The sequence below is a fragment of the Coregonus lavaretus genome (genome assembly GCF_964263955.1).
Source record: "Coregonus lavaretus genome assembly, chromosome: 3".
Lineage (NCBI taxonomy): Eukaryota > Metazoa > Chordata > Actinopteri > Salmoniformes > Salmonidae > Coregonus > Coregonus lavaretus.
Window position 1 is genome coordinate 45656830 of NC_139990.1, and position 25420 is coordinate 45682249.

A 25420-nucleotide genomic window follows, 5' to 3' on the forward strand; every position below is an offset into this window, starting at 1 on the left:
GGCAAAGCCATTGGTTTCTGAAAGGATGCTGATTGGCCTGATCGGGTCTGCGATCTGTCAGTCTTCCAGGTTTTAAGCGCTGCTAAACCCTGGGAGAATATCAATAGCATACTCCTCGTGTCCTCTCTCCTCGCCTCCTTCTCAACACCCATTGGAAGAGAAGGTCAGAGGGGCGGGACCTCTGAATAGCTGAGAAAAATAATGAAAGTGTTTGTGGTTCTGGATTTTCTGGATTTCTGCACATCAGGCATTTGATGATGAAAAAAATTACATTAAATCGCTAATTAGACTGCATGACTGTGTCTTGCTTGTGTTTTTTATCAGTGATGAACGCCTTTGTCTGGTGTAGTCTACAAACTTCATGTTGTACACAAAGGACATGTTCCAGCTATTGCATTCCATGTCAGTAGACTGTTAAGCATAAGCTTGGGGGGGGGGGGGGGGTTAGTTTTGTTGTACACAAAATACATGCTCAACATGTTCGTACAAACTCGCAGATAGTTACATGCAGCTATACATAAGTAAGACAGAGACACGCAGTCTATTTAGCGGTTTAATGTAATTTTTTCATCATCATTGCAAACATTGGCTAAGCAGGAGGCAGACAGGCAAAGTAGTAGTGTTCTTTTTCAGCAACTCTGGCTAGTTGCTAAGATAAGGCAGCAACTAAAAAAGATTAGCCTATATCATCACACAAAACGCTGATTGTTTTTTTGCTCCAATGCAATGTGTAAGGACTGCGTCCTGCTTGTGCAATTGCAAAATCCATTACAACAGAAGGTTGTAGCCTTCATAACGGACTTGAATGTTTGTTAAAAAAGTTATTTAAGCTGTTCAGAAATAAGAGGCAGAGACACAGACTACATCACCGTGGTTCAGAAGAGGAAAAATAGAAATGTGAAGGGAGGTGGAGCTACAAATAAAAAAAATTGTGCTTAAAATAACACATGCGTAGAATGTGATCCGGATCTCTAGCTTTGAGAAAGAGGTTTCCAGAGGGCCGGGGTGAAAATTCCATATTCGCAGCCAAGGCCAAAAATAATGATAAACGATTCAGGGGCTGGGCCAGACAAAGTAAATGCTACCAAGAGAATACTGCTGGTTTCTCAATAACCAAAACACTGGCCTAAAAACTGATTGGATGGACTGAAAAGAGTCTTGTCTAGTAGTAAATGAGATATGATTCTTCAAATCATGAACTAACCCTTTAAGTATTGTGGCTTTGACCCCCAGTCCACACTAGCAGCAGCTCCATCCATCCCAAACTGAGCCGTGACGTCCCCGGCAGGGGCGTAACTTTGGTTTTAGAAGTAGTGGGGACATAACTTTTTTTCCAATTATTATTATTATTTTTATTCAGTCCGATAAACACTCCAAACAGCCTACCCGATCCCTCGGAGGCGTCCATATGGTCCTAAAGCACATATTTACCTCGTTTTTGTATCACATTCCAATGATAGAACTGGGGGGGACAAAAGTGAAAGTTGCGCCCCTGGTCCCCGGTGTAGTCTCAGAAAAATGATTTATTCTAAAAAGTTGTCACAAAATCTGCAGAGCTGGGACGATTGTATCCCCCATATAAATAACATTCTATTGGTAGCAAGAATTTTGTATGATAATTGAAATAGAAAAATGTGAATCCAGCGTCATTTTGCGTATCAGTTCATAAACACTATGCCATGGAATCGATACGTCAAAAATCTCTTCCCAACTATTTTGCAATCTATATGGGACGGCTGTCAATCCTTTGGTCCTTAAATGAAGCTGGTATACTTTTTTATTTATCACAATTTTCTTTAACCAATTATGTTCTTTAATGCAGGGCCGACAAACAATTTCCTTACTTTTTGCCCCTTCCACTTTCCTCTTCCATTTTTGCGGTAATGCTGCAATTATTTGGTTGTAATTTTGGGTAGAGCAGACATTTCCATATGTTTTTGTTAGCTGCATGTGTGACATAACTCCACCAGTCCTACCTATGATATCATTTAAGAAGATTATACCTTGTTTTTTATCAATTAGTATATTTGAGTTTAACCACAATATTTGTTGCATTATTTGTTATGTCGTTTCTGGAGGATTAAATTGAAATGGCTTGTTTTAGAAATAGTGATATTTGACAGATTATTTCCTTTTCAAATAACTGAAAGTGAGAGGTTGTAATCTGAATAAAGGGAAAAAGGCCATTCTTGAACATGGGGTGAGACAATCTTATTAATTTGCTGGAGAACCAGTTCGGATTTAATGTCACATTATTGTTTAGTTATGTCGACCTGGGTCAAATAAAACATAGGCATTTGTATTTGAACATTTTATTTTCTCTGTATTTTAATATATTTAAAAAATAAATACTCTGATCCAAAACAACCCCTGTATTAACAGTATTTGAAATACTATTTGAAATTTATTTGAAAATATTTCTTTAACAAATCTTTTGACTGATCTCCTTAATTTCGTTCAATTGCCTAATGTGCGTGTGCGGCAGGGCAGATTTCCCCGGTGAACGACATTCAAGAAGTGGTTGGTTTTACAAGATTCTTGTTCATTGTAAAGGGACTCGGTTTACAAGATTCTTGTTCATTGTAAAGGGACTCGGTGTCAAATTTCAAGCATGACTGAGTGTACGCTGACCTCAAGCGTTGCTCAATTGGCGAGATAAAACTGTCCCATTCCCTGGGTTTGGAACTGCAAAGAACGTGCTTAAAATGTAAACACACCACCTTCAAAACGTGAGTGGTGTTAACAGGAAGTGCTAACATTAGCTGGTTAGCTTAAGTTTAGGCATGTAAAATGACTACTTAGGGCAGGGTTGTCAAACTCATTCCAAGGAGGGCCAAGTGTCTGCGTGTTTTTGTTTTTTCCTTTCAATTAAGACCTAGACAACCAGGTGAGGGGAGTTCTTTACTAATTAGTGACCTTAATTCATCAATCAAGTACAAAGCAGGAGCGAAAACCCACAGACACTCGGCCCTCCGTGGAATGAGTTTGACGTGTACCTTAGGGGGTTAGGTACAGTTGAAGTCGGAAGTTTACATACACTTAGGTTGGAGTCATTAAAATTTGTTTTTCAACCACTTCTTGTTAACAATCTATAGTTTTGGCAAGTCGGTTAGGATATCTACTTTATGCATGACACAAGTAATTTTTCCAACAATTGTTTACAGACAGATTATTTCACTTATAATTCACTGTATCACAATTCCAGTGGGTCAGAAGTTTACATACAGTAAGTTTACTGTGCCTTTAAACAGCTTGGAAAATTCCAGAAAATGATGTCATGGCTTTAGAAGCTTCTGATAGGCTGATTGACATCATTTGAGTCAATTGGAGGTGTACCTGTGGATGTATTTCAAGGCCTACCTTCAAACTCAGTGCCTCTTTGCTTGACATCATGGAAAAATCAAAAGAAATCAGCCAAGACCTCAGAAAAAAACTGTAGACCTCCACAAGTCTGGTTCATCCTTGGGAGCAATTTCCAAACACCTGAAGGTACCACGTTCATCTGTACAAACAATAGTACGCAAGTATAAACACCATGGGACCACGCAGCCATCATACCGCTCAGGAAGGAGACGCGTTCTGTCTCCTAGAGATGAACGTACTTTGGTGCAAAAAGTGCAAATCAATCCCAGAACAACAGCAAAGGACCTTGTGAAGATGCTGGAGGAAACAGGTACAAAAGTATCTATATCCACAGTAAAACGAGTCCTATATCGACATAACCTGAAAGGCCGCTCAGCAAGGAAGAAGCCACTGCTCCAAAACCGCCATAAAAAAGGGACTGGTGCACTTCACAAAATAGATGGCATCATGAGGAAGGAAAATTATGTGGATATATTGAAGCAACGTTTCATTTAAGTCATTTAGCAGACGCTCTTATCCAGAGCAACTTACAGTTAGTGAGTGCATACATTATTTTTTCATACTGGCCCCCCGTGGGAATCGAACCCACAACCCTGGCATTGCAAACGCCATGCTCTACCAACTGAGCTACATCCCTGCCGGCCATTCCCTCCCCTACACTGGACGACGCTGGGCCAATTGTGTGCCGCCCCATGGGTCTCCCGGTCGCGGCCAGCTACGACAGAGCCTGGATTCGAACCAGGATCTCTAGTGGCACAGCTAGCACTACAATGCAGTGCCTTAGACCACTGCGCCACTCAGGAGTCGACATCTCAAGACATCAGTCAGGAAGTTAAAGCTTGGTCGCAAATGGGTCTTCCAAATGGACAATGACCCCAAGCATACTTCCAAAGTTGTGGCAGAATGGCTTAAGTACAACAAAGTCAAGGTATTGGAGTGGCCATCACAAAGCCTTGACCTCAATCCTATAGAACATTTGTGGGCAGAACTGAAAAAGCGTGTGCGAGCAAGTTACACCAGCTCTGTCAGGAGGAATGGGCCAAAATTCACCCAATTTATTGTGGGAAGCTTGTGGAAGGCTACCCGGAACGTTTGACCCAAGTTAAACAATTTAAAGGCAATGCTACCAAATACTAATTGAGTGTAAGTAAACTTCTGACCCACTGGGAATGTGATGAATGAAATAAAAGCTGAAATTAACCATTCTCTCTACTATTATTCTGACATTTCACATTCTTAAAATAAAGTGGTGATCCTAACTGACCTAAAACAGGGAATTTTTACTACGATTAAATGTCAGGAATTGTGAAAAACTGAGTTTAAATGTATTTGGCTAAGGTGTATGTAAACTTCCGACTTCAACTGTAGTTAAAATGAGAACAAGGATTAGGTTAACCCGGGGTTTCCCAAACTTGGTCCTAACTAATTGATAGCGAATCGCACATGACCAATAAGCTCGCCATCCTGAGTAATTTTAACTAGCAAAATTATTCAGGATGTACTTAAAGTATAGTTTTCATTGGCCGCCATTAAGTATAAGTATAAATACTATCAAAAATAAAAACTATAGCTGAAGGTAATGTTTAAATAGTATTTTTAGCATAAAGTATGTAGGAGTAGTTATTGCTGACGCTGATAGAAATGTGTAAATAATGTTGAGTTTCCAATTACTACCCAGACATTTAAATACAAATCATTGAACATTCAGCCTTTCAAATACTAGCACAAACACATATTTGAAGTATTTTCAAATGCCAATCAAAAGTATTTTTCTAAGTATTTGAAGTAATTGCAAATACAGAAAATACGTTTTTGACCCAGGTCTGGTAATGTGATCTCTCTACATTGTGTGACAACCATCTAGAGCCCAATTCTGATATTTCTAACACTAATTGGTCTTTTGACCAATCACATCAGATCTTTTCACATCAGCTCTTTTTTCAGAGCTGGTCTGATTGGTCAAAAGACCTGATTGGTCAAAAGACCAATTAGTGAAAAAAAGGTCAGAATTGGGCTGCCTGTCTAAACGTAGCCTAGAACACTTTGCACTACTTTCAAATTGACATTCCTTTGTACAAATAAAATGTTTGCACTATTACACTGTTAAAATACATTAGCCAAAGAAACCAGTCTTTAGGTTAACAACAAATGGGCACTTTATAATAACATTATACAATTACCACCCCTTTATGATTAGTATGCTTACCGGGAATTAGTGTTTAGGAAAGCTGCAAGTCTTCAAATGATCAGAAGAGGAAGCACCCTCTATCTTGAGTTGAAGAAGTGAAGCCACACCACCAAGTTTAAAAATCCTATGCTCCCCCTCCATCCGTTGAGGAAGGAAGAGAGGGTGCAGACAAGGAATTCGTTTTTTGTTCAACTTTCAATCTGAATGTCTCTAGATTGAAACTTCAGCGAGTAGTGCATTTAAGTCTCTCTCTCATTGGCACCGATTTGTTTTCTGGCCCATAAAAGTCTCTGTAGCTTAAAAAGTATAATACATGTGAGACAAATTGCAGTTGTAGCATAGATATGCATTATTGGAATTGTTTTATTACATGTTATTACTTTAATAATCTTTCCTGCAGTAAATGACCAAAAGCACCCTCTTTGGCCCCATGGGTGGAATGTTATTCATATATTTCATAATTTATAATAAATAAAGATTCTTTCAAAACAAATCTGGTGTTTCTATGTCAAACAGTTTTGATATATTTCAGTCTTCTGTGATGTATATAAAGTGTAATATTGGGATGCAAACTCAAAATGTAATACATTTCAACTCTATATCTGACATGGTACAGGTGTCTTCTTTTTTGAAGCCCATAACCATGTGTGTGAGGTGTATACTTTTGTTTGAAAGTAGATTTGTTTAAGACTACCAAGAATCACTCTGTGTGGCCCTGATTTAGCCCACTGCAGTAAAAAAAAAGTTGTTTACATTACTATGTGTCCTTTTTAAAATATATATTTTTTAAGTACATCATTTGCCCATGTTTCTTGGAGATCCTTTGAATGGTAACATTTTGTGATACTCTCAACTCATCCTGTGGTATAAGCACATTCATAGTTTTATAACACCTCAAATTAATGTCACTTTACTTAAGGTGTCTATGCACACTCTATAAGGGCATATGACATGGTTATGACGCCCATCTTTCCATTCACTGTGACACAGATGTTGGTTAATGACATAACACCCTGCTATAACATCTGGTATGTAGACTCTTATGTAGTATGTAATAACATATTACATAATTTGTCAGTAGCAGTAGCAGCAGTTGTTATTAATAGTTGACATTAGAGCATATGTCAACAGTATATACAGTCATTTTTAACACCCATTGTAAGCGGTTTTATAACATCTCATGCTATGACTCATAACTATTTAAAACTACTTATGACAGCTTATGACAAATGTTATAATGTGTTATATAGCTGTTATAAAGGCTTTATGAACGCATGCATAAGGACACATACAGTAATTCCTTAAGTTTTTGTTGTAGGAATTGTACATCTGTGTCCCGGAGTGATTATTGAACTGAGCTAGCAGCTGGTAGTCCTAATAATAACCCATTAACACTGTCTGTCACTCCAGCAGCATCACTGGTAGTCCTAATAGTAACCCATTAACACTGTCTGTCACTCCAGCAGCATCACTGGTAGTCCTAATAATAACCCATTAACACTGTCTGTCACTCCAGCAGCATCACTGGTAGTCCTAATAATAACCCATTAACACTGTCTGTCACTCCAGCAGCATCACTGGTAGTCCTAATAATAACCCATTAACACTGTCTGTCACTCCAGCAGCATCACTGGTAGTCCTAATAATAACCCATTAACACTGTCTGTCACTCCAGCAGCATCACTGGTGGTCTAGTGTAGTCTAGTTAGGGGTTCTTTCCACTAGTCCAGGGGCAGACAGATGATGACTGTTTGTTGTTTTTGGATGATAGATTAACATTTACATTTACATTTACGTCATTTAGCAGACGCTCTTATCCAGAGCGACTTACAAATAGGTGCATTCACCTTATAGCCAGTGGGATAACCACTTTACAATGTTTTTTTTGGTCCATTAAGTAAAGAGAAGGGAAAAGATGTGGGTTATATGGTCTGATTAAACTGTCCACAGGTCACCGGGTTTCTATTGGGCAGAGAGAGTATCACCAACCCAAACCAGATGTCCTTATGGACTGTGTTTTCTTAGCTGATGTCACTGGTGATGATCTGAGAGGTTTGGGTTGGGGTCTGGGAATGGCAGGAGTGTTCCATTAATCTGCTCCACACAAGCGGTTCAGACAATCTAGCCACCTAGCTACCATGGCAACAGAATAGATATATAGAAGATTTGCACTGACTGTGATCTGAAGACCACATGATAAAACACCAAATATCTGAAGGAGCGTTAACATAAAATGTTTTTTTTATACAACAATACATAAACAACAAATGTCTCAAAAATACATAAACAATACACAACATTGGCCCAGTATTCCAATTGTTAAATTATTTCTACAAAGATCTTGATGATTTTTCAGGAGGTGGACCGAATCTGTCAAACCTCTCAAACCACTGCATGTGTGTGTGTGAGTCTTTGGAGGGGTTGGAATAAAGCACAAGACAAGGAGCAGTTGGACATCAATGTATATACAGTGAAGGAAAACAGTATTTGATCCCCTGCTGATTTTGTACGTTTGCCCACTGACAAAGACATGATCAGTCTATAATTTTAATGGTAGGTTTATTTGAACAGTGAGAGACAGAAGAACAACAAAAAAATCCAGAAAAATGCATGTCAAAAATGTTATAAATTGATTTGCATTTTAATGAGGGAAATAAGTATTTGACCCCCTCTCAATCAGAAAGATTTCTGGCTCCCAGGTGTCTTTTATACAGGTAACGAGCTGAGATTAGGAGTGCTCCAAATCTCAGTTTGTTACCTGTATAAAAGACACCTGTCCACAGAAGCAATCAATCAATCAATCAGATTCCAAACTCTCCACCATGGCCAAGACCAAAGAGCTCTCCAAGATTGTAGACCTACACAAGGCTGGAATGGGCTACAAGACCATCACCAAGCAGCTTGGTGAGAAGGTGACAACAGTTGGTGCGATTATTCGCAAATGAAAGAAACACAAAATAACTGTCAATCTCCCTCAGCCTGGGGCTCCATGCAAGATCTCACCTCGTGGAGTTGCAATGATCATGAGAACAGTGAGGAATCAGCCCAGAACTACAAGGGAGGATCTTGTCAATGATCTCAAGGCAGCTGGGACCATAGTCACCAAGAAAACAATTGGTAACACACTACACCATGAAGGACTGAAATCCTGCAGCGCCGCAAGGTCCCCCTGCTCAAGAAAACACATATACATGCCCGTCTGAAGTTTGCCAATGAACATCTGAATGATTCAGAGGAGAACTGGGTGAAAGTGTTGTGGTCAGATGAGACCAAAATGGAGCTCTTTGGCATCAACTCAACTCACCGTGTTTGGAGGAGGAGGAATGGTGCCTATGACCCCAAGAACACCATCCCCACCATCAAACATCGAGGTGGAAACATTATGCTTTGGGGGTGTATTTCTGCTAAGGGGACAGGACAACTTCACTGCATCAAAGGGACGAGGGACGGGGCCATGTACCGTCAAGTCTTGGGTGAGAACCTCCTTCCCTCAGCCAGGGCATTGAAAATGGGTCGTGGATGGGTATTCCAGCATGACAATGACCCAAAAAACACGGCCAAGGCAACAAAGGAGCGGCTCAAGAAGAAGCACATTAAGGTCCTGGAGTGGCCTAGCCAGTCTCCAGACCTTAATCCCATAGAAAATCTGTGGAGGGAGCTGAAGGTTCGAGTTGCCAAACGTCAGCCTCGAAACCTTAATGACTTGGAGAAGATCTGCAAAGACGAGTGGAACAAAATCCCTCCTGAGATGTGTGCAAACCTGGTGGCCAACTACAAGAAATGTCTGACCTCTGTGATTGCCAACAAGGGTTTTGCCACCAAGTACTAAGTCATGTTTTGCAGAGGGGTCAAATACTTATTTCCCTCATTAAAATGCAAATCAATTAATAACATTTTCGACTTGCGTTTTTCTGGATTTTTTTGTTGTTATTCTGTCTCCCACTGTTTAAATACACCTACCATTAAGATTATAGACTGATCATGTCTTTGTCAGTGGGCAAACTTACAAAATCAGCAGGGGATCAAATACTTTTTTCCCTCACTGTAGGACAATAAAGTGGACTTCTTCTTCTTCTTCTTCTTCTTCTTCTTCTTCTTCTTCTTCTTCTTCTTCTTCTTCTTCTTCTTCTTCTTCTTCTTCTTCTTCTTCTTCTTCTTCATGGATGGTGGATGGAAAAGGAAGCAGAGAAGATGCAGGACAGAGGGCAATCTGAGTGATCCCTGCACACATTGTAAAGCCATCAGAACAGAGCCTGTGAGTCAGTGGCGCTCCTGGGAAAAAGAAGGAAGAACGCGGGAGAAGAGAAGGAGAGATGGAGGGAGGGAGCACATGGAATTCCAAAGGTAAAGGAGAGGACAGTCAGGGGACGGGACAGGCAGACTTCCAGAGCTCTACCTGCAGATGTAATCTAGGATCTGTTCCTCTGTGCTGCCAGCCACCATCACCACTGTCTGAGGCTGAGGGCTGTGCTTCTGCTTGTGCTACTGAAAAGCACTGTGTGACAACTGTTGATGTAAAAAAAAAAGAGCTTTATAAATACATGTGATTGGTAATTGATGAAAGGCTGGGGGACGTTGGGGTCTGCATGGTACTGACCCCCTGCTGCTTCTTCCTAAAGGATTGCCTTTCTCCCGTGATTCAGCCAGTACACTTCAGATCCGTGATTCAGCCAGTACACTTCAGATCCGTGATTCAGCCAGTACACTTCAGATCCGTGATTCAGCCAGTACACTTCAGATCCGTGAGGGTAAGTGGAGTTTTAGTCTTCCATTTACATCGATAGCTCATATCAAGTTCGGGAATCTGCCCTCACTGAATTGATGTCACTCATGCACCTGTGCCTAGTCAAAATCACACAAACATTATCATTACATACACAAATATTTGATTATTTCATTGTCCCAACATCAAGGCATTTCGAAACTCTACCCTTTATTGTTTAACATCAATAACATGAAAATCCAGCATGTATTGATGAGAGTGAAGGGCAGACAGTCCAGGGAGTGTTCTAGAGTTGCGTTATGTCATATTTGGGTGCTCTGAAGTCTGTGGAAGGTTCAGTAATGAGTCATTTGCGTATCCAGAGCCCAAGTAGTGCACAATATAAGGAATAGAGTGCCATTTGGGATGCAACCCTTGAAACAGCTGTCCTCCTCTGCCTGTTCATTATAATGCCCTGTAGTTTAAAAAGATATATTAACTAAATGGTAATGAGTCCATAAATCATCCCATGTTACATGGATTTCTTGCTGCCACATCATCCCTTAAGATCATGGAGGATTTGATATGTCCGTTAAATAAACCATTGTGCTCTTATTATATAGCATAAATAAAAAATATTGTATTCTTCAAACTTTCATTTGAAGAATAGGCTAACTGAACTGATCCTTCACAAAAGTGTTGGATATTTATCCTCCGGATGTTTCTGTCCTTCAGGCGTCATCTTCTTAAGAGTTGTTTTTCTGTCTCTGTCTTTGTTCTGAAAGAGAGAGAAAACATCATCAGACCTCCTTGTGTTCGCCCTCACTGAAGATGGCTCCCTTTCCCCTATATAGTGCACTACTTTTGATCATGGCCCATAGGGAATAGGGTGCCATTTGGGATGCACACTTAGATTAGATGCATACTTAGATTAGATGCATGAACTGATGTAGCCCAGCTCTCTATTTCACCTTATTCTTCAGTCTGCAGTCACAATGACATCATTGTAATCTAGGCCTGCAGGGTGAAAAATAAAGGGTTTGAATCAGAATGGGATGTTTAGCATTAGCCTGTTCTATCAAAACAGAGTACCCTTGATTTTCTCCTGTGGTTATTTCCTTGAGGTCCAGGTTGTCTGACCAGGAAGCCAACCTAGGGAACAGCAAGCAGAGCCTCATATTTTCACCTCTCTGTGTTTTGTGACACACCTGGCTTGCATTACATCCATTCGCTGTGGTGAGGAGGGTGTAAGTTATTGGAATGGCATTGTTTCTTGAGTCGGAGATAGGCCATACCGTCTGTGAGCTAAGCGTGAGCTGGAGCTCCTAGTCAAAACATGCTCCTGGAGTCAAATGGAGTCTAATCAGATATCAAAACAAGCTCTGGTCAGTTTTCTTACTGATGCTTTTGGGGAAATATAATGGGTACTGACAGAATGTTAATACACTGAACAAAAATATAAACGCAACATGCAACAATTTCAAAGATTTTACTGAGTTACAGTTCATATAAGGAAATTAGTAAATTGAAATAAATGCATTAAATCAAATCAAATTGTATTTGTCACAGGCGCCGAATACAACACCTTACCGTGAAATGCTTACTTACAAGCCCTTAACCAACAATGCAGTTCAAGAAATAGAATTAAGAAAATATTGATTAAATAAACTAAAGAAAATAATAAAATAAAAAGTAACACAATAAAATTACATAACAATAACGAGGCTATATACAGGGGGTATCGGTACCAAGTAAATGTGTGGGGGTACAGGTTAGTCAAGGTAATTTGTACATGTAAGTATAATCTAGGGATTTCACGACTGGGAATACAGATATGCATCTGTTGGTCACAGATACCGTTTCAAAAAAGGTAGGGGCATGGATCAGAAAACCAGTCAGTATCTGGTGTGACCACCATTTACCTCATGCAGCGCCACACATCTCCTTCGCATAGAGTTGATCAGGCTGTTGTTTGTGGCCTGTGGAATGTTTACCCACTCCTCTTCAATGGCTGTGCAAAGTTGCTGGATATTGGTGGGAACTGGAAAATGCTGTCGTACACATCGATCCAGAGTATCCCAAACATGCTCAATGGGTGACATGTCTGGTGAGTATGCAGGCCATGGAAGAATTGGGACATTTTCAGCTACCAGGAATTGTGTACAGATCCTTGCGACATGGGGCCGTACATTATCATGTTGAAACATGAGGTGATGGCGGCGGATGAATGGCACGACAATGGGCCTTATGATCTCATCACGGTATCTCTGTGCATTGAAATTGGCATCGATAAAACGCAATTGTGTTCGTTGTCCGTAGTCTATGCCTGCCCATACCATAACCCCACCGCTACCATGAGGCACTCTGTTCACAACGTTGACGTCAGCAAACCGCTCGTCCACACCGCACCATACATGCTGTCTGCCATCTGCCCGGTACAGTTGAAACCGGGATTAGTCTGTGAAGAGCACACTTCTCCAGCGTGCCAGTGGCCATCGAAGGTGAGCATTTGCCCACTGAAGTCAGTTACGACTCCGAACTGCAGTCAGGTCAAGACCCTGGTGAGGACGACGAGTATGCAGATGAGCTTCACTGAGACGGTTTCTGACAGTTTGTGCAGAAATTCTTTGGTTGTGCAAACCCACAGTTTCATCAGCTGTCCGGGTGGCTGGTCTCAGACGATCCTGGCATTGTGTTGTGTGACAAAACTGCACATTTTAGTGGCCTTTTATTGTCCCCAGCACAAGGTGCACCTGTGTAATGATCATGCTGTTTAATCAGCTTCTTGATATGCCACACCTGTCAGGTGGATGGACTATCTTGGCAAAGAATAAATGCTCACTAACAGCGATGTAAACAAATTTGTGCACAACATTTGAGAGAAATAAGCTTTTTGTTCTGGGATCTTTTATTTCAGCTCATGAAACATGGGACCAACACTTTATATGTTGCGTTTGTATTTTTGTTCAGAATAAATGTTCCTGGGGGTGATTTATACACTAATACAATTATGTATTGTCGTCCTGTGTAGCTCAGTTGGTAGAGTATGGCGTTTGCAACGCCAGGGTTCAATTCCCATGGGGGACCAATATGAAAAAAGTATGAAAATGTATGCACTCACTAGTGTTAGTTGCTCTGTATATGAGCGTCTGCTAAATGACTGTAATCTAATTCTGTTTTCTTTAGATCTGGACATCATTTGTTGAATAAATATTATTGTTGTATTAAGGTTAAGGAGGTTTCATCTGCATTTGTTTAATACGCCCTTCAAGGAGGCTTATCTATTATACACATTTCCCATTTTGTTGTTGAAACAGTAGCCTATCTAAAAAAAACAAAAAGAAATGGAGAAACTTATTCAAGAAAGATCAAGTGTAATATATTATAAAAATAAAGCAAACTGGATGGAATATGGGGAAAAATGCACAAAATTCTTTTTTAATCTTCAACATAGGAATGCTACCAAAAATAACTTAATGAAACTGGTTACAATTGACGGAGTCACCCATAATTCACCAAATGATATTTTGAAGGAAGAAACAAAGTACTTTAAGCATATGTTTTCCTTTCAGTCGCCTCCATCTCCTCTATCTGAAGCTAATTGTAGATTTTTTTTCTATTGATAATGTCAAATTAACAGCCACACAGAAAGACTCATGTGAAGGTGAAATTACAGAGGAGGAACTTCTGGATGTAATTAAAGACTTTAAGTCTGGGAAAACTCCAGGGTTGGATGGCATACCAGTCGAGGTATACCAAACCTTTTTTGAAATACTAAGAGGACCGTTATTAGCATGTTTTAACCACTCCCATGTAAATGGTAGATTATCTGACACTCAAGAAGAAGGTCTGATCTCATTATTACTGAAACAGGATACAAGTGGAAAATATAAAGATCCAGTCCATTTACAAAATTGGAGGCCCCTTACACTTCAGTGTTGTGATGCAAAAATTCTAGCAAAATGTATAGCGCATAGAATTAAAAAGGTATTGTCGGATATTATTCATTCTAATCAGACAGGTTTTTTACATGGAAGATACATTGGAGATAATATAAGGCAAGTATTGGAAACAATAGAACACTATGGAAAATATGGGAAACCAGGCCTGCTATTCATAGCAGACTTCGAAAAGGCATTTGATAAAGTTTGACTGGGGTTTATATATAAATGCCTGGAGCATTTCAATTTTGGAGAATCTCTTATAAAATGGGTCAAAATCATGTATAGTAACCCTAGGTGTAAAATAGTAAATAATGGCTATTTCTCCGAAAGTTTTAAACTGTCAAGAGGAGTGAAACAAGGTTGTCCACTATCGGCATATCTATTTATTGTGGCCATCGAGATGTTAGCTATTAAAATCAGATCCAATAATAATATCAGAGGATTAGAAATCCAGTGCTTAAAAACAAAGGTGTCATTGTACGCTGATGATTCATGTTTTCTTTTAAATACACAACTAGAATCCCTCCACAGCCTCATAGAGGATCTAGATACATTTTCTAACCTCTCTGGATTACAACCAAATTATGACAAATGTACTATATTACGTATTGGATCACTAAAAAATACAATTTTTACATTACCATGTAGTTTACCAATAAAATGGTCTGATGGTGATGTGGATATACCCGGAATACATATCCCAAAGGAAATAAATGATCTCACTTCAATACATTTTAATAGAAAGTTAGCAAAAATAGATAAGATCTTGCTACCATGGAAAGGAAAATACCTGTCAATTTGTGGAAAAATCACCCTGATTAACTCTTTAGTATTATCCCAGTTTACCTATTTGTTTATGGTCTTGCCTACGCCTAGCAAACAGTTTTTTAAATTATATGAGAATAAAATATTCAATTTTATTTGGAATGGCAAGCCAGACAAAATGAAAAGGGCATATTTATATAATGAATATGAATTCGGAGGACAGAAATGATTAAATATTAAAGCAATAGACCTATCACTAAAAGCTTCAGTCATACAAAAGTTATACTTAAATCCGAACTGGTTCTCAAGCAAATTAGTAAGATTGTCTCACCCAATGTTCAAGAAAGGCCTTTTCCCCTTTATTCAGATTACAACAACTCATTTGCAGTTATTTGAAAAGGAAATAATCTCCCAAATATCACTATTTCTAAAACAAGCCATAGAAAGTTGGTTGCAATTTCAATTTAATCCTCCAGAAACGACAGAACAAATAATGCAACAAATATTGTGGTTAAATTCAAATATACTAATTGACAAAAAAAACATACTTTTTTGACAGAATGTTTTAAAAAGGTATAATCTTCGTAAATGATATCATCGGTAGGACTGGTGGAGTTATGTCGCACATGCAGCTAACAAAAACATATGGAAATGTCTGCTCTACCCAAAATTACAACCAAATAATTGCAGCCTTAACGCAAAAGTGGAAGAGGAAAGTGGAAGGGGGAGAAAGTAAGGAACTTGTCTGTCGGCCTTGCATTAAATAACATAATTGGTTAAGGAAAACTATGATAAATAAAAAAGTATATCAGTTTCACTTAAGGACCAAAGGATTGACAGCCGTCCCATATAGATTGCAAAATAGTTGGGAAGAGATTTTTGACGTACCGATCCCATGGCATAGTGTTTATGAACTGACACGCAAAACGACACCGGATTCAAAACTTAGAATCTTTCAATTTAAATTATTATATACAATTCTTGCTACCAATAGAATGTTATTTATATGGGGGATACAATCTTCCCAGCTCTGCAGATTTTGCTGTGAAGAGACAGAATCATTAGATCATTTGTTTTGGTTCTGTCCATTTGTAGCTTGTTTTTGGACACAGGTCCAGGAATGGCTAAAGGATTGCAATATTTACCTGGAGTTAACCTTGCAGATAGCATTACTGGGTGACCTGAAAAGTCATAGTCAATCGATCAATAATATAATAATACTTTTAGCAAAAATGTTTATTTTTAATTCACAATCTGTAGAAGCAATGAGAATAGAAAGGTTCAGAACTTTTGTAAAACATCACAGTACGGTTGAAATATATATGGCAAATAGAAATCCTATATGGATGGTGTTAAGAGATAGATGGGAGGTATTGAATAGAGTTGAAGGATGGGACTAATAACAAATAACAACAAATAATAACAAAGATAGCTAATAATGTAAGCATACTGTCCATAATAAGTATATAGGTTGTATGTTGGGAGCTTTTGGGAAAGAGCACAGTTAGAAAGATATGGCATATAGAAGCAAACCGGATGGACATCATGAAAATGATCGGAGCGGTTGAGAGTAGAAGAAGTTCAGGAGCAAAAAATAATAATAAAAAATATATATATATATATATATATATATATATATATATAATAGAATTATTGTAAAATTAACTGTGTCCATAAGGTGTAGATAGTAAGTATAGACCGGAAGTAGAGGCCTGGGCATTGTTGTTCACTAATTTACTCCAAGTAGGGAAAGGATGGCGGGGTTGAAAAGTAATAAAGGGGAGTATATATATAAAAAACATGGGGGATTGGAAGTGATGCAGACAATTACATTGATAGAAGATACAATCTATCTGCAATATTAAGCTGATCCACCCCCCCCCCCCCCCCCAAAAAAAAAAAAAACTGTGATAAATAAAAAAGTATATCAGTTTCACTTAAGGGCCAAAGGATTGACAGCCGTCCCATATAGATTGCAAAATAGTTGGGAAGAGATTTTTGACGTACCGATCCCATGGCATAGTGTTTATGAACTGACACGCAAAACGACACCGGATTCAAAAATTAGAATCTTTCAATTTAAATTATTTTATACAATTCTTGCTACCAATAGAATGTTATTTATATGGGGGATACAATCTTCCCAGCTCTGCAGATTTTGCTGTGAAGAGACAGAATCATTAGATCATTTGTTTTGGTTCTGTCCATTTGTAGCTTGTTTTTGGACACAGGTCCAGGAATGGCTAAAGGATTGCAATATTTACCTGGAGTTAACCTTGCAGATAGCATTACTGGGTGACCTGAAAAGTCATAGTCAATCGATCAATAATATAATAATACTTTTAGCAAAAATGTTTATTTTTAATTCACAATCTGTAGAAGCAATGAGAATAGAAAGGTTCAGAACTTTTGTAAAACATCACAGTACGGTTGAAATGTATATGGCAAATAGAAATCCTATATGGATGGTGTTAAGAGATAGATGGGAGGTATTGAATAGAGTTGAAGGATGGGACTAATAACAAATAACAACAAATAATAACAAAGATAGCTAATAATGTAAGCATACTGTCCATAATAAGTAAATAGGTTGTATGTTGGGAGCTTTTGGGAAAGAGCACAGTTAGAAAGATATGGCATATAGAAGCAAACCGGATGGACATCATGAAAATGATCGGAGAGGTTGAGAGTAGAAGAAGTTCAGGAGCAAAAAAAATAAAATAAAAAATATATATATATACAGTGGGGAAAAAAAGTATTTAGTCAGCCACCAATTGTGCAAGTTCTCCCACTTAAAAAGATGATAGAGGCCTGTAATTTTTATCATAGGTACACGTCAACTATGACAGACAAATTGAGAAAAAAAAATCCAGAAAATCACATTGTACGATTTTTAATGAATTTATTTGCAAATTATGGTGGAAAATAAGTATTTGGTCACCTACAAACAAGCAAGATTTCTGGCTCTCACAGACCTGTAACTTCTTCTTTAAGAGACTCCTCTGTCCTCCACTCGTTACCTGTATTAATGGCACCTGTTTGAACTTGTTATCAGTATAAAAGACACCTGTCCACAACCTCAAACAGTCACACTCCAAACTCCACTATGGCCAAGACCAAAGAGCTGTCAAAGGACACCAGAAACAAAATTGTAGACCTGCACCAGGCTGGGAAGACTGAATCTGCAATAGGTAAGCAGCTTGGTTTGAAGAAATCAACTGTGGGAGCAATTATTAGGAAATGGAAGACATACAAGACCACTGATAATCTCCCTCGATCTGGGGCTCCACGCAAGATCTCACCCCGTGGGGTCAAAATGATCACAAGAACGGTGAGCAAAAATCCCAGAACCACACGGGGGACCTAGTGAATGACCTGCAGAGAGCTGGGACCAAAGTAACAAAGCCTACCATCAGTAACACACTACGCCGCCAGGGACTCAAATCCTGCAGTGCCAGACGTGTCCCCCTGCTTAAGCCAGTACATGTCCAGGCCCGTCTAAAGTTTGCTAGAGTGCATTTGGATGATCCAGAAGAGGATTGGGAGAATGTCATATGGTCAGATGAAACCAAAATATAACTTTTTGGTAAAAACTCAACTCGTCGTGTTTGGAGGACAAAGAATGCTGAGTTGCATCCAAAGAACACCATACCTACTGTGAAGCATGGGGGTGGAAACATCATGCTTTGGGGCTGTTTTTCTGCAAAGGCACCAGGACGACTGATCCATGTAAAGGAAAGAATGAATGGGGCCATATATCGTGAGATTTTGAGTGAAAACCTCCTTCCATCAGCAAGGGCATTGTAGATGAAACGTGGCTGGGTCTTTCAGCATGACAATGATCCCAAACACACCGCCCGGGCAACGAAGGAGTGGCTTCGTAAGAAGCATTTCAAGGTCCTGGAGTGGCCTAGCCAGTCTCCAGATCTCAACCCATAGAACATCTTTGGAGGGAGTTGAAAGTCCGTGTTGCCCAGCGACAGCCCCAAAACATCACTGCTCTAGAGGAGATCTGCATGGAGGAATGGGCCAAAATACCAGCAACAGTGTGTGAAAACCTCGTGAAGACTTACAGAAAACGTTTGACCTGTGTCATTGCCAACAAATGGTATATAACAAAGTATTGAGAAACTTTTGTTATTGACCAAATACTTATTTTCCACCATAATTTGCAAATAAATTCATTAAAAATCCTACAATGTGATTTTCCGGATTTTTTTTCCTCAATTTGTCTGTCATAGTTGACGTGTACATATGATGAAAATTACAGGCCTCTCTCATCTTTTTAAGTGGGAGAACTTGTACAATTGGTGGCTGACTAAATACTTTTTCTCCCCACTGTATATATAATATAATTATTGTAAAATTAACTGTGTCCATAAGGTGTAGATAGTAAGTATAGACCGGAAGTAGAGGCCTGGGCATTGTTGTTCACTAATTTACTCCAAGTAGGGAAAGGATGGCGGGGTTGAAAAGTAATAAAGGGGAGTATATATATAAAAAACATGGGGGATTGGAAGTGATGCAGACAATTACATTGATAGAAGATACAATCTATCTGCAATATTAAGCTGATCCATCCCCCCCCCAAAAAAATAAACTGTGATAAATAAAAAAGTATATCAGTTTCACTTAAGGACCAAAGGATTGACAGCCGTCCCATATAGATTGCAAAATACTTGGGAAGAGATCTATCTGCAATATTAAGCTGATCCACCCCCCCCCCCCAAAAAAAAAATCTATCTAATATATTGATTTACTAAGCATGGAGATAGTTGTGTCCTGGCTATTCTGTAAAATAAATAACAAGTTAAAACGATTACACCTGGGCATTGTCCTGAAGAGGGCAGCACTACTACAACATGACTTACCAGTTGGAAAAATTAATTCAAACAAATTCATCATGCTCAGTGTTACAATGTCATACATTTACATTTTTTAGCTCTATTTAATTTCATTTATCTTTACAACGATCCTGTTACTGATAATCTAATTACATTAATATGATGATTAAATACACTAATTTATTTAATGTGCTATTTAGGACTGACTTCTGTTACGTGTTGGATTAGTCTTTATCTTCTTCCATCTGTCTGTCCATGATAAAATACCCAGTGAAGATCATTGGAATGCAATACAAGGCACGGCATGAGGGGGCAAAACAGCCGCAGGAGCAGCAGGACTGCACAGCACTCAACTCTATTTTGCATCCCAAATGGCAACCTATTCACTTTATAATGTGTACCCATAGGGCTCTGGTCAAATGTAGTGCACTATATAGGGAATAGGGTGCCATTTGGGGCATTTCTACTAGTACTGCTCACAGCAGAGAGGGAAAGCAACAGTCAACAACACGCTTCCTCTGAACACAAAACATTCACTTCAAGTTTTTCGATTGATAACACTTTATAATAACTTTCATGAATAAGCATGATTATTAAACTATTAATAAATAAGTATTTCATTATTTGTAAAAATGTATAAGCATTTATAACGGCTTACTCATAAACGTTTTTATAAAGTGTTACCAGCCTTCTTATGAGTTTCCATTTGGTTTAATGCTCAATATTCAGTATCCATTTACCTTAAGGTACTGGGCTGGACCAATGTTGCTGTAATGTTTTGGACCCTTAGGGGAAGCTTGGTTTGTAATGGGAGTGTTCACTGCCCAGCATCATCACTAGATTTTATGGAGCCAAGATCCCTGGCATTCTAACCTTGATATGGAGACTATAGATTTACTGTGTTTTCCCCTTTCTAATTCTATAAATCCAGAGCTAGAATATATACGGTATTCATAAATGCTTGCCATGCTCTGTCCAAGACAAATGCAAATTTGCCAAATGGAACAGAGTTTAGTATGACGTTTGATAAAGTCCACCAGATAGGCACGATAGCGTTGATGCATGAATTCTCCTATACAGTAAGTCATAACTATAGCTTAAGCATGTATGAATTTATTTTCATACATTTTCTGCCCCAGATTAGGGTATCAACATTGGTGAAAAGCTTGAAGAGAAGAGGATTTTTACTTTATACAGTGTTCTCTCTCTACAGTCTGCAATAGCTCATTAGCCCACTCTGCAACTCTTGAATTGTGTTGAAAAGACGAAACTGCACTCATATGACATACTACATAGCTCACTTATGTTTCATTCTATTCTTCTTCTTTAGAAAAAAAGAAACGATTTGTGGCTGAGGGGTGTTTTTCTGGGAGTTGAGCACTGGGTTGCATCCCAAATGGCACCCTATTCTCTATATAGTGCACTACATTTGACCAGAGCCCTATGGGTCCCGGTCCAAAGTAAAGCACTTTAAAGGAAAAATGGTGCCATTTGGGACTCAGCCTTGATGAGAGTAAGGAGTGAGAGTGGTTAAGGAGACCAGTTTTGCTTCGGTTAAGGAGACCAGTTTTGCTTCAAACATCACATCAAAGAGTTAGCTCAATCTGGTTCAAATACCAGCAGCAGAATAATAGAGGGTTCAGCACTGGATCAATCATTTAAGGGGCAATTATCTCATTAGCTGGTTTATTCTGTATGATTCTAACAATGTCCAATTACTTCCAGTCACCGCGGTAGGGTCTATACATTTCTTCTGGATTCATTATTGTGATATATGGTCAGAATATGTTTTCATATGTCTATGTTTCCAACAGTCCAAATCCAATGACCAATTCTACTGTTGTAAAACTTTTATAGCAGCTGAGCTTTGAATTAAAACCATTCACAGCATTATACATCTGAAATATTTCTACATGCATTGTATAAATATGATTCCTTCCTGATAGTGAAGACTATTTTAGCATTGGCATCCTCTTTCTGATGTTTAGCTGCCTTAGTGAAACATTGTATATTCATTCTATGTTGTAAATCTAATTCAAATAACATTTCCTCTAAACATAGTCTTCATGCATACATTCTATACATTTATACATTCATACATTCTAAACATTCTAGTTATTGTTGAATGATACTATCACAATCCCTACCATTGGCTTCACAGATTAATTCACATCTTTATGCTGTGCACGGACAAAAAAACATCATTCTCTACAGTTTCTATATCACAGGCTGTGTCCCAAATGGCACCCTGTTCCCTATATAGTGCACTACTTTTGACCAGAGCCCTATGGGCCTGTATTGCACTAAATAGGGAATAGGCTGTCATTTGGGACACAGACACAGAGTTATAACGGCAAGGTGGTTGACAGCTGAATGAATGACGAAGGAAAGAGCCTCAGATTAACACATTATTCACATCTACATCATTCACCCAGCACCGAGATTCAAACAGATGTATCAAGCAGATCCACAAGACAATTTAAATACTATCTTCAGATTTCAGTATTTTGGCTGACTGTATGCTTGTAGTAGTTATTTTGCTCAGGGTATTTGTGATTTACCTGACTACTCATCCACATCGCTCCGGCCAAACGCCACACCCACTGTCCTTTCTTCTCCAAGATGAATGTATGTAGTGATCGATAATTCAGGATGAGTCGTCAGGCAAATGTGTGAGTACTGCATGGATGAAGTCTTATGGGTAAGCTAATCTATACTTTGATGATACACATTTTCTCCCCCTCAGTTTTACCTTTCCACCTGGACCTGGAGTAATGGTGTTGTTCAGTTCACAAGGTTCAAACCAACGGCTTTAGCCAGAGAGCCTATGTGGTCATCTTAAGAAATGTATCATAACTGTTTTTTCTTGACCTCAACAATCAGTCCTCATTTAGGATAATCATACTGGGGCTGACACAGGTCCTGTGTGACTCAGTTGGTAGAGCATGGCACTTGCAATGTCAGGATCATGGGTTTGATTCCTACTGGGGACACCCATAAGAAAATGTATGTACGCACTACTGTATGTTGCTTTGGAAAAAAGCACCTGCTAAGTGGAATATATTATGCAGGTCTAAAGTAGTGAGAGTTGAGATTGTATTTCGGTGTTTCTGCTCTGACTGACCCCATCGACTCCACCAGTGGTAGGGAACAGAGGTGTAGATTTCACACTGCAGGGAGTCTGCCACATGTCAACCATTCCCACATAAATTAGCTTAGATGTGCAACGGTCAGGGTGGGATGAAATTGGCTCCTTATTATTAGTTTTAACTACAGTACTATAGTATTACACTGAGTTTATGAATGAAGCAACATTGAAGATGGTGAATTTATCTGTGTTTCCCAAACTTTTTTTCCCCATAACCTATCTAATTAATTTTACATATTCTTGTGATCAAACTAATTATAGTTTGGTGACAGTTTGAACCAATATAGACTGCAGTGACGGAAAAAAGTATTTGATCCCCTGCTGATTTTGTATGTTTGCCCACTGACAAAGAAATGATCAGTCTATAAATTTAATGGTAGGTTTATTTGAACAGTGAGAGACAGAATAACAACAAAAAAATCCAGAGCTACACATGTCAAAAATTTTACAAATTGATTTGCTTTTTAATGAGGGAAATAAGCATTTGACCCCCTCTCAATCAGAAAGATTTCTGGCTCCCAGGTGTCTTTTATACAGGTAACGAGCTGAGATTAGGAGCACACTCTTAAAGGGAGTGCTCCTAATCTCAGCTTGTTACCTGTATAAAAGACACCTGTCCACAGAAGCAATCAATCAATCAGATTCCAAACTCTCCACCATGGCCAAGACCAAAGAGTTCTCCAAGGATGTCCGGGACAAAATTGTAGAACTACACAAGGCTGGAATGGGCTACAAGACCATCGCCAAGCAGCTTGGTGAGAAGGTGACAACAGTTGGTGCGATTATTCGCAAATGGAAGAAACACAAAAGAACTGTCAATCTCCCTCGGCCTGGGACTCCATGCAAGATCTCACCTCGTGGAGTTGCAATGAGAACGGTGAGGAATCAGCCCAAAACTACATGGGAGGATCTTGTCAATGATCTCAAGGCAGCTGGGACCATAGTCACCAAGAAAACAATTGGTAACACACTACGCCGTGAAGGACTGAAATCCTGCAGCGCCCGCAAGGTCCCCCTGCTCAAGAAAGCACATATACAGGCCCGTCTGAAGTTTGCCAATGAACATCTGAATGATTCAGAGGAGAATTGGGTGAAAGTGTTGTGGTAAGATGAGACCAAAATCGAGCTCTTTGGCATCAACTCAACTCGCCGTGTTTGGAGGAGGAGGAATGCTGCCTATGACCCCAAGAATACCATATCCACGTCAAACATGGAGGTGGAAACATTATGCTTTGGGGGTGTTTTTCTGCTAAGGGAACAGGACAACTTCACCGCATCAAAGGGACGATGGACGGGGCCATGTACCGTCAAATCTTGGGTGAGAACCTCCTTCCCTCAGCCAGGGCATTGAAAATGGGTCGTGGATGGGTATTCCAGCACGACAATGACCCAAAACACACAGCCAAGGCAACAAAGGAGTGGCTCAAGAAAAATCACATTAAGGTCCTGGAGTGGCCTAGCCACCTTAATCCCATAGAAAATCTATGGAGGGAGCTGAAGGTTTGAGTTGCCAAACGTCAGCCTCGAAACCTTAATGACTTGGAGAAGATCTGCAAAGAGGAGTGGAACAAAATTCCTCCTGAGATGTGTGCAAACCTGGTGGCCAACTACAAGAAACGTCTGACCTCTGTGATTGCCAACAAGGGTTTTGCCACCAAGTACTAAGTCATGTTTTGCAGAGGGGTCAAATACTTATTTCCCTCATTAAAATGCAAATAAATGTATAAAAAATTTTACATGCGTTTTTCTGGATTTTTTCGTTGTTATTCTGTCTCTCACTGTTCAAATAAACCTACCATTAAAATTATAGACTGATCATTTCTTTGTCAGTGGGCAAACGTACAAAATCAGCAGGGGATCAAATACTTTTTTCCCCTCACTGTATCTATGGGGGACTATCCAAATAAAGTGGGGCCAAAACCCAGCCTTTAGCCATGAGGAGTGAGGAGTTCAGCCACAAGTCAGAACCCACAGTTATGAAATGTTAATTTTCTCAATGACAGATTTACCTGAAATAAGAACCCAGACCTAGCTCTGAAATAGTTTGTGTTTGGAAGTCGAAAGGCCATTTAAAGGGACTCCATGAGTGCCTAGTTAAGTAATTTTTCTCTGGGAAGATTTCAACTAATAAACCTTAGTCAGCATCTGTTTACGCATAAGATTATACTTCCACCCTGACCCTTGACCCTTAGCATCCAGACCATACCACTATCCTGTCAGTCATAGAGTAGCTCTGCCTCTCCAGTGGCACTCACCATTTTCCTCTGGTTGCTGAGGCAGAAAGTACAGATGTGTTTGGGCTGGTTCTCTGAGCCCCGGCCAGGCGAGGGGCTGAGACTATGGAGGGTGTGGTGGTAGAATGGAGGTGTGGAGGTGTGGCACGGCTGCCCATCCCCACATGCCTCGCCCACCAGCAGCACATTACCCAGGTGGGAGATGTAGCTGGACGCCAGCCGCAGAGTCTCG

General features: G+C 39.4%; 1 protein-coding gene across 1 annotated transcript in view; it reads right to left on the reverse strand.

Annotated features, from left to right (window-relative positions):
• Positions 1-10937: 10937 nt before the first annotated feature.
• Positions 10938-25420, reverse strand: part of LOC311110070 (basic helix-loop-helix transcription factor scleraxis-like) — a gene marked incomplete at its 5' end in the record, with an annotated part of 14860 nt that continues 377 nt past the window's right edge. The window contains 2 exons of the mRNA XM_084152968.1: positions 10938-11031; positions 25210-25420. The exon at positions 25210-25420 is cut by the window's right edge and continues 377 nt beyond it. Of these exons, the coding sequence (XP_084009094.1) occupies positions 10942-11031; positions 25210-25420 (301 nt within the window). The 3' untranslated portion in view covers positions 10938-10941. The remainder of the gene's footprint in view (positions 11032-25209) is intronic.